We start from the raw sequence: 15,937 nt of genomic DNA on the forward strand, positions 1-15,937 counted from the left end.
GGGATCATTGATTAATGATTAGACAACTCAGGTTAAATTCTTTCAAATGGATACTTACGTTAAAAAATTTAGTTTTAATTACCCCCTTACATGTTTACGTTGCATGGATAAATCTGTATATTGAATTTTTTTAAGCATTTGAAAAACCTGACTGAACAAATTTAATAACTGCAAATCCTCTCAAGAACTTAAGTGACTCTTACAAATCTGTTAAAGCACATCTAGTTCTCTTAAATGTTCACTTGTATTTTCTATGGGATTTTTCTTATATTTTTTAAGAAGCATATTTAGTTTGAAAAAATTTGTAAAAGGTGAATATGTAAAAGGCAGAGAGAAGAGTAAACTGAACCTCCATGTCCCCTACACCAACTTCAACAATTATAAATTTATCACTAGTCTTGTTTCATCAATACCCCTACCCACTTCCCTCTTTCATATTATTTTTAAGCTAATACCAAATATTCATAAATATTTTAGTAGGTATCCCTAAAAATTAGACTTTATATAATAATATAAAAATCAAGTCCATGTTCAAATTTCCAGTTGTCTCTTAAATTGAGTGTGTGTATGGTTTTTTAAATTTGTTTGAAGAAGAATCCATATAAAGTCTGCACATTTTCATTGGCTTATACGTTGGTAATTCTCTTTGAAGCTACAAGTCTACCCTCTATAACTATATTTATCTATTTATTGCAATTTATTTGTTGAAGAAATCAAGCTCTTTGAGGGGACTATAATTATCCATAGTCTAGATCTTGCTGAATGCTTTCCTATAGTTTAGCTTGTATGTTCCTCTATCTCCTATAAATTGGTAGTTGGAGGTAAACGTAGCTTGACCAAATTTAGTTCTAGTTTCTTTGGTCAGATTACTTCCTAGGTGATGGTATATTCTTTTATCAGGAGGCTGTAAAGTCTGGTTGACTCTCCTTTTTTGTTATGAGAAGCCATTGACACTCAATATTGACACAAAGAATCCATACTTTTCAACTACACTAAAAAGTCTAAATAACAAATTTTAGTTTGACACATCTAATTAAATATTTGCTAGTGTAACAAATCTCTTAAATATTACAAACATTTAAAATATTGAACACTGGGGCACCTGCGTGGCTTAGTCGGTTGGCAATCTGATGTCAGCTCAGGTCATGATCTCACGGTTTGTGAGTTTGAGCCCATGTTGGGCTCTGCAGTGACAGCTCGGAGCCTGGAGCCTGCTTAGGATTCTGTGTCTTTCTCTCTCTGCCCCTCCCCTGCTTGTGTTCTCTCCTCTCTCTCTCTCAAAAATAAATAAACATTTGTAAGTAAGTAAATAAATAAATAAATAAATAATATTGAACATAGTAGGTTCATTGTCCCCATGACTGTAAAACTTGTTTCACAAATTTTTGTACCACGGGTTTGACTTACTTCATCATTTCTGTATTTTATTCTGAATTTTTCAAGGACCAAAAAAAAATCACTAAGGGAAACAAGTGTCTTGTCATCATCAAGTTAATGAATTGATTAATTGGGCCTTTACACTTAACCTAAATTAAAAGCTAAGCATATATAAGTTAAATTTTTAAATTTCAATTTGTTTAAAAAGTAAGTTTATTGGATCAACAATCGATGACCACATATGTTTACCATCCCAGGTAGAGACTGAGACACGTATCTATGGCAATTCTTCCTGAGCCTCAAGTGTGCCCACCGAGCTTGTTTGATGATCTAAGGGATAATGAGGCATTTCCAGCCCAGATTCTTCAATGGGGTTGGCTTTGTAACCAGCATCTTTTGGGTTCTTTAAGTGGCTTGAGTAGTGAACGTGAGAGTGATATAATCACATTTGCATTAGAAAATGTTGGCAGTGGTGTAGAGAAGGGACTGTAAGGATGGAGAAGATGGAGAGCAATGCTCATCACTGGAAGCCAAGGCAGATGGCTACTGCAAGAGTCCACACTAGAAATAATAGAACTCTCTTCTCCTGTCTACCAGGAAAGAGGAGAGAGATGGAGAGTGGGGCCGTGAATTAGAGGAGACATTAAATACGTGGAACTGACAGAACATGATTAACTTGATGAGGGACTGAAGAAGAGTGAGCAAGAGGATGCCTTTAAGGCTTAGGTGGATATGTGGAACTGTGGTGCCATTCACTAAGATAAGAAACCTAGTAGGAAAAACAGGTTTGTGCTGGGACAGAAGAGGAAAGCCTCTGTTTCTGCGATGTTAATGTAGCACTGGCTGTGGAATATCCAAGATGTGTGTATGTGAGTCTGAAACTCAGAAGAGAGGCCTGCCCTGGAGATGTCAATACGGAAGTCACCAACACTAAGAGAACAAGTGCAGCTGTGGGCATATATGAGGCCATTCAAGGACAGGGGTAGAGTGGAAAAAGAAAGGAAACCAAGACCAGAACACAAAGGAATATCATCACTTAAAGGGGGAAGTCAGAGGCAAGTAAACCCACAAAGGAAATTGTGGGATGGTGGTTAGAAACACAAGTGAGCCGGGAGAGATCTTTTACGGAAACAAAAGAGGCTCCAGGAAAGCAAAATGGCCAATACTGTTAAGGGCCACAAAGTAATCATGTAAGATTATCATGGAGAGGTATCCAGTGGATTTGGTAAGTAAGTTCTTTAAGAGTGGTTTCAGCGAAGGATTGGCAAAAGAAGCCAGAGGGTAGTCATGAAGAAATGAGCAAGAGAAAAAGAAGTCAAGTCTGTGAGCCCATACAGCCTTCTCCATGTTGGCTGGGAAAGAGAGGACTATCTGTATCTGTGGTAATGTGGAGAATTGAGAAAGGTAAAGAGAAGATTTTGGACTTTATGAATGAGAGTAACTGGGGCTGAGAGAGAAAGCAAAGTATGAGATATTTAGGAATGGGAAGTGAAAGTAGAGGAATAGTAATAATAATATAAAAGATACAATGACACACAGAAGAAAGAAATGGGGCAAAACACTGATAATTTAGATAGAATTCAGAACACAGGTGGAAGGAAATTTGGTAGATAGAAGGTAAGCAAAAGTTGGGTTAAAGGAATATATTTTCTTAAGAATATATTTTCTAAAGAGAATATATTTTCTTGCTCTATTATCTGTGAAATAAGAAATATTTATATAGGGGTTATATAATATTTATATAGGGTTATATATAATATAATATTTATATAGAAATATTTATATAGGGTTATAGGGGAGGTGAGAGGGACAGTGGATTTGAGGAAAGTAGTGATGGTTTTGAATAGCCTTTGAGAAGGATGATGGGAAAGAAGGTTCATTAGGAAAAGGTATATGAAATTACAGAAGAGTGTTGAGGATAAAGTTGAGATCAAATGTCAATTATTTGTAATATCCAGAATCAGTGAAATGGCAATTTTCTCCAGCTATGCTAATCAACCTGAGCATAAAAAATAGAAAATATAGATGGTTCCATCAATCATTAGGGATTTGTGGGACCCAGGTACTGATAACTGTGAAGAGCAATTGGAGTGCAGTGGCACTTAGAGTCCAAGACACAAATGATGGAAGTAAAGCCAGAAGGAGAACCTCTGGAAAGAAGGAGTCAAGGATTAGAACTGATTCTCTTTGGCATCTATACCATAAAACCAATCAAATGCCTTCAGAATCCCAGAATTGAATTATTTATATACTTCCATTTTAACAGAAGACATATTACTATCCTGAGGCAATGGATTGATTTTATGTGTCCACTGTGAATGGACAGAACTGTCCTCAAGCTCCCCTATTCTCTTTTTTTTTTTTGTCTCAGTAGCAGCATAAATATGAGGCTAAAGCCCATTCTAATAACTTCTGAAGTTTTAAATCAGAGCAGAAGTTAAAGACAAAAGAATAATTTAAAATATGATCCTTTTAGTCTTTTTCCTTTTTCATTGTACAGCAAGCATCTATTTGCTCCATTTTTACTTTTTCTTCTTTCTTGTTTTCAGAAGCGCTGTACATGAAGAAAATCAAGATAGTGTCATGCACTCTGATGGTAAGAGGCACAAAGATATTTTATTTATTTATTTGTTACCTCAGATACAGAAGTGTGAGTTAATCATTTGGATAGGATCATTATTGGGCCATTGTCATCACTGGTCCCTGCAAAACCACTCTCTTGTTTTACTTATGTGTGTATTCCCTTTTATCTCTATGATCCCTTCCCTTTCCTCTGCTTCCCTTACCAGAGACAAATATTTTAATACATTTAATGTGTGTGTGTGTCTGTTTGTACATATTCTTTGCATACTGTTGTATGTGTGTATATATTTGAATTTACATAAACAGTATGTTAGAACTCACTCTGCTCTTTTTTTTACACTCAGCATAATATGTTTTACGGGTCCCACCCATGTTGCTATATGTATATTTAATTTGTTAACTACTGTATAGTACTCCATGGTATGTATCCTATGCATTTGCATTTTACTTCCAGTTCACTGGTACTTACAAATAATAATTCAGTGTACATTCTGGTCCATATTTCCATGTGGACCTCCAAGAGACTTTCTTTAAAGTATATATATATCCAGTAGTGGAATGGCTGTTTGTAAGCTATGGAATATTCATGGAATATTCTAGTACTATGGAATTAGGAGTAGAGTGCTCTCCAGAAAAGCTGCATCTGTGTGTACTCACATCAGCAGGGCATGAAGATTCCAAGATGCCTACCTTTCACCAGTGCCTGGTATTATTTAGCTTTCCAATTGTTTTGAGTCTTATATGTATAAAATAATATCTCACTTCATTTTCATATCTCTGCTTGCAGTTGAGTCTGGGTACTTCAGTTGTGTATTAGCCTTTGTGTTTTCCTCTTCTGTAACTTGCCACTTCATATCCTTTGACCACTTTTTTCTTAGAGTTGGTATCCTTTCCTGGCTGACTTTCAGGAGCTCCTCTGCATTTCAGATATTAATCTCATGTCGGTTGCAGAAATTGCAACTATCTTCTCTCATCCTATCCATGGTCAATTAACCCAAGCTTCCCATCACCGAACATAAATAAATTTTGATATAATCAAATTAATTAAACTCTGCATTGTAATTTGTTTTAAAGTTTTACTTAAGGAGTCCTATCCCTAAAAAATAAAACTATTATCTTCCTCTTTCTTCTATGAACTTTATCCCTTATATTTGAGTCTTTTCTCCTTATATTTGCAGAGTACCTTTGAGGAATTAGTAGAAATCCAGATTTATTGCCTCACCTAGGGAACGATTTTTCCCATTACCATATTTCAAAATCCATCATTTTCTCAATAATTTCTAATGCCATCTTTATACTCCATTAACTCTATAGGTGTGTATATGTCTATGCATGTATGTGTGTGTATTTGTGTGGGCAATACATGTGTATGAAAGAGTATATGTAAATTTATGCATCCGTCTCTTGAGTTTTCTGCTGTATTTCATTGGTCTATGTGTTTCTGTACCAACCCCACACTGTTTTTATTATTGTTGCTCTAGATTATGTCTTAATATCTAATAATTAGGTGATACTACTAAACACTTGGATAGTAAAGGATCTTTTTTAAAAAAATTAACTTTGGGGCACCTAAATGGCTCAGTGGGTTAAGCGCGCATCCTACTTCGGCTCAGGTCATGATCTCATGGTGGGCTTGAGCCCTGCATCAGGCTCTGTGCTGACAGCTCAGAGCCTGGAGCCTGAAGCCTGCTTCAGATTCTGTGTCTCCCTCTCTCTCTGCCCCTCCCCTGCTTGTGCTCTGTCTCTTTCTCTCTCTCTCAAAAATAAGTAAACATTAAAAAGAAGAAGAAGAAGAAGAAGAAGAAGAAGAAGAAAAAGAAGGAGCTATCAGTTTAAAAAAAAACTTAATTAACTTTATTTGCTTGATACATGGAAACAAATCCTTGGGAACAAATAAGTCAAAAAGAACAAACAGTTGTGATTTTCTGGTAATACCTTTGTTCCACATTAGCCCACAAAACCAAATGTGCATGTCTTTCACGAAGAGGTTAAAATGTCTTCATTATTTTTTGGCTTTTGCGTTATTTTATGAAAGCCAATGAAATGGTTTTACAATGAAATTACAAGTATCAAAGAGGCCATAGTAAAGATCTAATCCACATATTCTATTTTGTACTTCTATGTGTTTTATAGAGCATAAGTTCTGTTAGATTATGAACAGTTTTGGATAGATTATGTCTAATAATTCTGTAGTAAACTGCTTTTTAATTAAAGTATATTGAATTTTATTCTTTTTTTAAAACCTTTTAGGTACTGGAAACCTAGATGAGGTCAGTTTTTTTTCCCCCTTCTTATATTATATTGCTTAACTAAAATATTTAACCATTCCTGTGATTTATGTTCTATTGATATAAACCAGCAACTAAAAATTGTTATGGGTAATAATGATATTTTTCAATTTATAATATTACTTCATCTAAAATTCTTGGGACATTAAACACCAAACATTACATTGACTCACAGTAATTTTGTAGCACTGAACGTAAACTTAAATCTGGCTGGACATCTGAATTATATAGCAGAATATAAAATAAGATCTTTTTGTGCTTACTTTTCCAGTGTATCTCTTTAAGGGAAAAAATATTTTAAGCAAGACAAATTTACATACACTTACATTTATGATTGTTTTACTAGGTATTTGATCAATGTAATATGTGTATGTTCCCTTTTTTAGGAATTAAAATTAATCATTATTAATGTTTTTCTTGGCAGGAACAAGAGAGTGAAGGAGAAACCTATGAAGACATGTATGGGTTACATTTTTTACCATGATTTTTCTGCCTAAAATGAATATTATGATTTGTATGAGGGAGAATAGATGGATATTCAACACTAAGGGGAAAAAGCTTTATTGTTCAAATGACTGGCATATAATGATAACCTTTATTTCAATACAAAGGACTAAAGATTCTTTATTTGCCTAAGAATTTCATGGAAGACTCTTAAAAATGTTGTTCTGTGAGAGGCCAGAGACTCGCAGCTACTGGATAGACCACAGGCAGGGAATCACGGAGCTAGGAATCTGTATTTCTTGTGCTCAGTGTGTCCTTGAGCAAATGAATTCATTTGTATGTTACAACTCCCCCATCGAGGCAGTGCTCCACCTCACCAGGGTGCTCTGAGAAATAGTTTACCACAGCATCAGATGGCAAAGTGTCAACCTGCTACAGCAGAAAGATGTTTAAAAGAATAGCTCCAAAACAGGCTTCCCCATAGCCCAGGACTAAAAAATGTCTTGGAAAGTGAGTGAAAGGAGAAAGAAATATGTTATTTTCTCTCTTGTTGATTCAAATGTCTTAATTTGCTCTACCTAGTTCTTAAGCAATGAATTCTGACTAAAGTTTCTGAGCTAAGATTTGCATGTATGTACATGTGCATGCCCTGTACCTGGGAGTACATGCACGTGAAGGGGTGGGGGCGGAGATCAATTCTATTCATGCCCATATGCAGAAAGAACAGGGTCTTTATATATGCGCAGTGTCTTCCGCTTGCTGGCACAGGGTGTAAGTGGAAACAGAGCCTTTGGCAGGTATCCCCACTTGTCTGCCTCCTACTGGTTTTAAGAACAATCTCACACGCTCAGTAATTTTGACAACTTCTGGCTTTTCACCTTCGTCTATACTTGAGATACTGTCTCCTGGATATGTGAGCCATAACACATCAATGCTCGCAAGTGCCAAAACAACTTAACGATTTTTATCCACAGAGAAGCAACCAAAGAAAGAGAGAAAAAAAGGGAAAAGGAGGAAAAGAAGAGATTAGAACTGGAGAAAAAGGAACAGAAAGAGCGAGAAAAGAAAGAACAAGAAATAAAGAAGAAATTTAAAGTAAGAGCTTGCTTGCTGATGGGTAAAAAAAGAGTGATCTCTCTTTATGATTTTCACGCAAAAGGGGCATCACACCATTGTTGAAAACTTACATGGTGGGAGAATTACTTAGTTATTGTTTCCTTAAAAAGTAACTACCTTCATAACAGTAATTATCTTACCCAATATGCCTCCTTATCCCTGCACTAAAAATGTAATATGATAAAATATGGTGGCTTATGATTAGTGGGCACCCAGGAAATTTTCTGTTGATTGAGTGAGTGAATACTCATTGCTCAAACGCTTCTTGGCTCTCAAGATTTCATATTTGTTATTAACCTACTTATACTATGAGCTTGGACCACACACGTAAGTATCCTTGAGGCAGGTATCACAATGGTATAAGGGACGTAAATGTCTCTGGATGAACCAGACCTGTCTCAGAATAAAGTTTCTATGAACTACTCCCACTGCTGGTATCTAGACTGACTTACATTTTTGCCTTTATTTCTAGCTTATGTACTTGTTGACTTCTGATACCTGCTATTTCCCATCCCTCTTTTCCCACCTAGATTTCTGACCTCTCTCTTTTCGGACCCCTGATTTCAAATTTCTACCACCATCACTAAGCTTGTAGGCTATCCTCTTTTGGCTACCCGTCTTTGATGACATGGCCCATCTGGCACGGGTCTGGTGTGTCAGCTATATTTAAGGTGACTCTGTATTACAGAACTATTCTTCACTATAAAAAAGACTCATGTCAAGGTTCTTTTAAACATTTAATTCCCCTGGAACATTTAATATATGGTTTCAGCTGTAAAAATTTTGATTTCTATATAACTCCCCAGTATATTTGTTGTATTAAAAGAAAGGTTCGGGGCGCCTGGGTGGCTCAGTCGGTTGAGCGTCTGACTTCGGCTCAGGTCATGATCTCGCGGTCCGTGAGTTCGAGCCCCGCGTCAGGCTCTGTGCTGACCGCTCAGAGCCTGGAGCCTGTTTCAGATTCTGTGTCTCCCTCTCTCTCTGACCCTCCCCCGTTCATGCTCTGTCTCTCTCTGTCTCAAAAGTAAATAAACATTAAAAAAAAATTAAAAAAAAAAGGTTCAACAGCATGGTGCAAGAAAAACATAAAGCAGCTTAGAGTCAAGTGGACAGATGTGGATTCAAATTCCAGTTGTACATGTGAATTATGTGATTGTGGGCATATGATTAAACTTGTTTGAATCTCAGATTCTTATGTCTTTGAATCTCAGATTCTTATTCTTAGAATAAATGGTATCTCTCCTGAAAATTTGTTGTGGAATTAAATAAAATAATGTACATAAGGCACTATATCTACCAAAGTTCTCGTTAAATTTTGAAAAAGCCTACTATATATAAGTAAGATTAGGTATGAATAAATATGAATGTTAAGACATTTAACTCATACAGACGTATGGGTACCAATGTTCATATTTTCCAAGTGGCAAATATGAAAAATTAATTTCTTAAAAAAAAGTCTTCATAACAGGGGCACCTGCGTGGCTCAGTCAGTTAAGTGTCTGACTCTTGCTTTCAGGTCAGGTCATGATCTCACAGTTTGTGAGTTACAGCCCCACGTTGGACTCTGTGCTGACAGTGCAGAGCCTGCTTGGGATTCTCTCTGTCCTTCTCTCTCTGCTGCTCCCCCCCCCCTCAAAATAAATAAATAAACTTAAAAATTTTTTCATAACACATTTTTAGGAAGGTACTTTGTAATTTTGAAAGAGTTACGTGAAGTTTTTTCTTGCGTTTCCTTTGGAGAAATCAATTTTGCATTGTTTCACTCATTCACTCAAATAAAATTTCTTAGTAAGAAAAAATACAGTATGGAAATCATACCACTAAAATATGAATTCAAAGTTTGTAAAGACTAGGACTTCACAAGCTATATTCCTTCCACAAAAATGTTAATACATGCTAAAATTAAAGAAATTAAATGTGAGAACTGTTACACAGCACCATATTTCATTAATTCTAAAGTATAAAATATTTCACATTTTAAAATTCTGAAATAATGCATCTTAACATCATTGGTGTAACATAATTTAAATTAAGCTGTTTCTCAGTGATACGAAATTGATGATATGTCTCACAATTCATAGCATCATGAGTTCAATAAAATGAGGCAGAACTTCAAAAATCACAATGCATATTTGCATATCGAAAGATCTAAGAAATTATGTTGGAAAGATACACATTTAGGATTAGGAGTTTAGGATTCATGTTCTAAACTAGATTACAGTAGTTTGTCTTATCCAAGGGGATGCATTTCCAGACCCCCAGTGGATGCCTGAAAACATGGATAGTACTGAACTCTATATATACTATGTTTTTTCCTACACACATATACCTATGATAAAGCTCAATTTATAAGTTAGGCACAGAAAGAAAGGAACAATAACTAACAATAAAATAGAACAATTGTAACGCTCTCCTGTAGTGAAAGTTACTGAATGTGGTCCATCTGCTTCTCTCAAAATATCTTACTGTCCTCCACTCACCCTTCTTATGATGATGTGAGACAATAAAATTCCCACTTGATGAGATGAAGTGAGGTGAATGACTTAGGCGTTATGACATAGCATTAGGCCACTACTGATCTTCTGACAATAGGCCAGAAGGGCAATCATCTGTTGCTAGACCATGGTGCACCATGGGTGGCTGAAACCCCAGAAAATGTAACCACAGACAAGGGAGGAGTACTGCATTCTGCTGTCAAGAAACCACTATACTATCCAGGATATTAAGTTGAAAAACCTCACATAACAGGGGCGTCTGGGTGGCTCAGTCAGTTAAGTGTCCGACTCTTGATTTTTGGCCAGGTCACGATCTCACGAGTTCGTGGGATTGAACCCTGCTTTGAGCTCTGTGCTAACAGTGTGGAGCCTGCTTGGGATTTTCTCTGTCTGCCCTGCTCATGCTTGTACTCTCTCTCTCTCTCCCTCCCTCCCTCTCAAAAATAAATAGATAAACATTTTAAAAAGTAAAATAAATAAAAAGTTAAAACTTCACATAACACTTGTTTGCTATTTTTTATTTACAAAGCTATTTCTAGAATGTTATCTTGTTTATAGCAGGTAATGTCTACTCTAAGTTTATAGACAGACAACACCACAAGGTGAAGGAAGGAAGGAAGGAAGGAAGGAAGGAAGGAAGGAAGGAAGGAAAGAAAGAAAGAAAGAAAAAGAGAGAAAGAGAAAAAAAAAAGAAAATGCTTTTCCCATAAGTGTAGCCCACAACCACTCACCATCTTCCCTTCCCTTTGCTGTTTGAAGCCTGAAAATAACCATCAGAATAACTACACAATGCAAACATGGAAAAACTCCATCTACCAAGCAGACCACCATCATATCCCATAAAAACCTGGCATCCAGTGTGTATTGTCTTACATAAATCGTATTCCATTATTAGTGGCTTCCTCTGCAAGCCTTTCACAGATTTCTAAGGTCGACAGATGACTGCTACTCTCTCCTGGACCCCAAGCACATGCTTACCTGTTCTTTGCTGGTTCTGCCTCACCACTGTGATTTTCCCCTACCACATCTTATAAGAACATTCGTTAGATGATATTCACCTTCAGTGTCTAATTCAAACCATAAATGTTGTAAATAGGCTGGTCGGCAAGTTGCTTTCAAAACTCCATTCCTAAAAGATTTTCTGAAGAGTAAGGAAGCCTGTTGTGATGTCCCCCCTTCTTTGCAGCTAACAGGCCCTATTCAAGTCATCCATCAAGCAAAAGCTTGCTGTGATGTCAAAGGAGGAAAGAATGAACTGAGCTTCAAGCAAGGAGAGCAAATTGAAATAATCCGCATCACAGACAACCCTGAAGGAAAATGGCTGGGCAGAACCGCCAGGGGGTCATGTGAGTACAAATTTTCCTATGACATCTCCAAATGTTGTTGTTGTTGTTTTCTTTTTTTAAGACATTCTGTTAAGTTAGGAGTATTTTACAGGGTGGACAAAAATAGGAAGATTGAAAACGACATTGACATATCTTCATTTCATCTGCATTGTCTTTTTACTGGGGAACAGTGTAAATATTTGTTTTATTCCAGGGAGAAACAAAGGGCATTGGGTTCCTCACTGATGTTAAAAGGTGAAAAAATGAGTCCTGTGAGTCACTGTGGAATCTTTAAAATAGACTCTAGGCTTATCCCAAACCACAACAGCATAAGACTTTGACGAAGTCCAGTCAAATGTGTCTGCGTCGGAAGTCTATAAATCAGGAGTCAAGCAAAGAAATGAAGGGAAAGATGTGCAGATGTGCAATTGATATTCTGTCTACAACTCTGAGATATTGAAACTACAGTTGCCTGACAATAAATCCTTCTTCCTCTCGGTAGACGGCTATATTAAAACAACTGCCGTGGAGATCGACTACGACTCCCTGAGGCTGAAGAAAAGTTCTCTCGGTGCTCTTTCATCAAGACCGATTGGAGATGACCAGGAGGTATATGATGACGTCGCAGAGCAGGATGATATTAGCAGGTATGGACAAATACAAATTGTAAAACACATCAGATTGCTGGCTCGTCAGATGATGTATTTTAAGATCCTAAAATTTTACCTTCCACGTCTCTTACTGCTTGCTATCCCTGAATACCCTTTTACAGCTACAGGTATTCCAATAGGGGTGAAAGGTCACTTAAAACTCTGTAGTCTTTGGGCACCTGGGTGGCTCAGTCGGTTGAGTGACCGACTTTGGCTCAGGCCATGATCTCAGGGTTTGTGAGTTCGAGCCCCGCATTGGGCTCTGTGCTGACAGCTCAGAGCCTGGAGCCTGCTTCTGGTTCTGTGTCTCCCTCTCTCTCTGTCCCTCCCCTGCTCATGCTCTGTTTCTGTCTCAGAAATAAATAAATATTTAAAAAAATTTTAAACTCTGTAGTCTTTTACTTTACTCTTTGGTTGTATGTATCAAATACTACTTAAAAAAGAATAGTCCATTTGCCAGGTCTTGCCAAATGTGTTAGCATTCCAAAATGCTGTTTAATAATAATCATTCTGATTTGATCTTAGGGCTATGCCTAAAGTAAATATGATTTCATAAAAACATGAAGCATGAGATATAAAATTCAGCTCTAAAAATAAAAATATAAAAATTTTTGCTCTGAAATCTCTGAGTCTAAATGTATTTGTTGTTCTTATTTGAAAACATAACAGAAAAAAGAATGAATTTTAATACAGCTCTACTTTGCTCTTTATTTTTAAAAAAACGTTTTTTGCATTTATTTATTTTTGAGAGACAGAGAGACAGCATGAGCAGGGGAGGGGCAGAGAGAGAGAGGGAGACACAGAATCAGAAGCAGGCTCCAGGTCCGAGCTGTCAGCACAGAGCCCCAGTGGGGGCACAAACCCACGAACCGTAAGATTGTGACCTGAGCCGAAGTCAGACGCTTAACCGACTAAGCCACCCAGGCACCCCCCTACTTTGCTCTTTAAACTTAAAAAAGCAAGGGGTGCCCGGGTGGCTTAGTCAGTTGAGTGGCCAACTTCGACTCAGGTCATAATCTCACGGTTCCTGACTTTGAGCCCCACGACGGGCTCTGTGCTGACAGCTCAGAGCCTGGAGCCTGCTTCGGATTCTGTGTCTCCCCCTCTCTCTGCCCGTCCCCTGCTTATGCTCTCTCTCTCTCTCTCTCTTTCAAAAAAATATAAATACATAAACATTTAAAAAAGAAATTTTAAACATAAAAAGCAAAAGCTCAATTCTCTGTGATCCCTGTGAATCAGCAAAGGGTCCAATTTATTTTTCCTGGACCATTCATTCCAGTAGATTGGAATGGCCTTCCCTGTAGGAATTATGAGAATGTCTTCCTGGGGCAGAGGAACACAACAAGACATCCTTACTGGAGGAGGCAGGAGGGGAGATTGGCTATCTCCCATGTACTTTTTCTTCCCGTCTTTTCCCTTCTCAGTTCCTCAACTGCCTTTCTCCATCCCTCCTTCTCTGGCTCCTTTTCCCAGCTCTGGTCTTCCCTGTCCCTTCTTCTTCTTCTTGCTTTTCCATTTTCCTTCTTTCATTCCTTCCTCCCTCCAATATCTCCCTTTTCTTGGTAAATCCATAACCCCCTCAAGCTGAGGGTAAAGGAAGATAAAAATCTCCAGCCCACTTAAGAATCCTTGTTTTCTGTGCCCATTTTGTAGAATTGGGAAACATCCACTGTGATCTCAAAACACACAATCTGGGCTAGCTCTTCACTTGGGTAAAAATGGGTCTGCATTCTTCGTAACTCAAAGTTCAAAAAAAAAGTTTCAATTATCAAACATTTTTAAAATGTGAAATGATCAAAATAGTAATATACTTATAAAATGTAGGAAGAATTCCATTTCCTTCCTGTAGTTGTTCACTTCATGTCATCAGTTAAATTTGTCATGTTGCTTTCTGGCAGTTTTGTCTTTCTAAATAGACCTGCAATGTCTTCTCCTCGTGTTTTGATATATGTTGCACAATTTGTGGTACATTTAATAAATACTCCATAAATTATGCAACACATATCAAAACATGCCACGTGTGCCCTGGAGTTTACAGATCATAAATTGGCTCTAGTAATCAGAAACACTCTGACCTAGTGTAGGGGTTTGTAAATGCCAGTTTTGAGGTCAAAGTTTTAAAAGGCCATATTCTGAGACGTACAAAATTTCCTGTACATGCGTATGTCATTCCGTGTCTGTTATCAATTTTAACAATGTTAAAATATGTTAACAATATCAAAAGTATTGTTATCAATACTTTAGCTTTATTTATTTAAAAAAATTCTCTTATTTTGAGAGTAAAGAACCCCAGTAATATTAATAAATACATATTTATGATATACAAACTCAAGAAAAAATAATAAATCCGTGAAAAGGGGTGATGTTCTTAAAATGAAATATTATTTAACCGTAAGTGGCAACTATTTCCCCTAATTAACACTATTATTTTTTCCATTGTATCGAGTCCATACAGACAGCAACTCTTAAACATGCTCTGATTAGTAAGCATGCAGCAGAAAAAGAATCTTCCATTTAATGAAATGGAGCTGGAGGAGGTGCATGGTTTTAATGTTCAATATCTTAAACAAACATAGCCCCAGAGTATATACTAGCATCTTGCAGCCGGTATGCATACTTTTTAATTTTTTTAACGTTTATTCATTTTTGAGAGACAGAGAGAGACAGGGCATGAGTAGGGAAGGGGCAGAGAGAGGGAGACACAGAATCTGAAACAGGCTCCAAGCTCTGAGCGCTCAGCACAGAGCCTGATGCGTGGCTCGAACTCACGGACCATGAGATCACGACCTGAGCTGAAGTCGGATGCTTAACTGACTGAGCCACCCAGGCGCCCCCCCCCGTATGCATATTTAATAAGAAAGCGAAAGAAGAGAAAATGAAAACACAAGTGTTTTTTTTTTCTTTTTTTGAAGCTACAGCTGTTGCCTGTGAGATCTCACAACAGAACAGGCTTTGTCCTCAGTAGAACAAGGAAAGATGCTGAGGACAGCCGGGAGCTGCCCCGGCTAGAGTTGGAGTAAAGCACCATCCCCTTTCCCCTTCTCCAGAAGCCCCCTTTGTCCCCACACCCTGCTCTCCCCTATTCCTCCAGAGAAGGGGGAACTGACTTCGAACTTCAGACTCTGTGAGCAGACAAGAGGCTTAGAAACACAGGTCCCAACCGCTGTCTTTCTCCTTTTTTTCTCAACTAAAGCAATTTCTGTAATAACTAACGAGGCCTTGAAGAAAAGGAAATTACACACACACACACACACACATACTTCCCCATCACGTGACAAACTCGCTTCTCTGCCTGCTCCCCAACCTTTTTCCTTACATTTCTCCTTCCCTTGTTTTCCTCCCTTTTTTCTCACCCTCTCCTCTCCTTACCTCCACTTCAGCTGGTGAGTGCTTTGAATTCCAAACAGACAAGTCTAGGAAATTGAAGAACTGCTCTAAAAAGAAAATGATGTGCGGCAGCTTTGCTCCTGATTATTAAAACCCTGTTCTTTGGGGATTGGTATGAGATTGGTATTCATTGTCCAGGATGAATTCTATTTGCCAGGAGTGGCAGCCAACCAAAACTGCAAGTTTTCGCATAATCCTGACTGCTTGCTTCATGCTCAAAGGGAAATGTCAGACAAAATGAATGCGAAAACAGTATGTAAGCAAGTGGAGAA

At 37.6% G+C, this 15,937-nt stretch overlaps 1 protein-coding gene across 4 annotated transcripts in view; it reads left to right on the plus strand.

The window, feature by feature from the left end:
• Positions 1–15,937, plus strand: part of FYB1 (FYN binding protein 1) — a 161,782-nt gene that overhangs the window by 120,797 nt on the left and 25,048 nt on the right. For all 4 annotated transcript variants that reach the window (XM_047093239.1, XM_047093231.1, XM_047093252.1 and 1 more), the window contains 6 exons: positions 3,927–3,973; positions 6,211–6,230; positions 6,673–6,707; positions 7,667–7,787; positions 11,490–11,649; positions 12,131–12,275. In XM_047093239.1, the coding sequence (XP_046949195.1) occupies positions 3,927–3,973; positions 6,211–6,230; positions 6,673–6,707; positions 7,667–7,787; positions 11,490–11,649; positions 12,131–12,275 (528 nt within the window). The remainder of the gene's footprint in view (positions 1–3,926; positions 3,974–6,210; positions 6,231–6,672; positions 6,708–7,666; positions 7,788–11,489; positions 11,650–12,130; positions 12,276–15,937) is intronic.

This window comes from Lynx rufus, unplaced genomic scaffold, assembly GCF_022079265.1.
Source record: "Lynx rufus isolate CCGP_SWC_20201006 ecotype Redwood Valley unplaced genomic scaffold, mLynRuf1.p SCAF_1, whole genome shotgun sequence".
Lineage (NCBI taxonomy): Eukaryota > Metazoa > Chordata > Mammalia > Carnivora > Felidae > Lynx > Lynx rufus.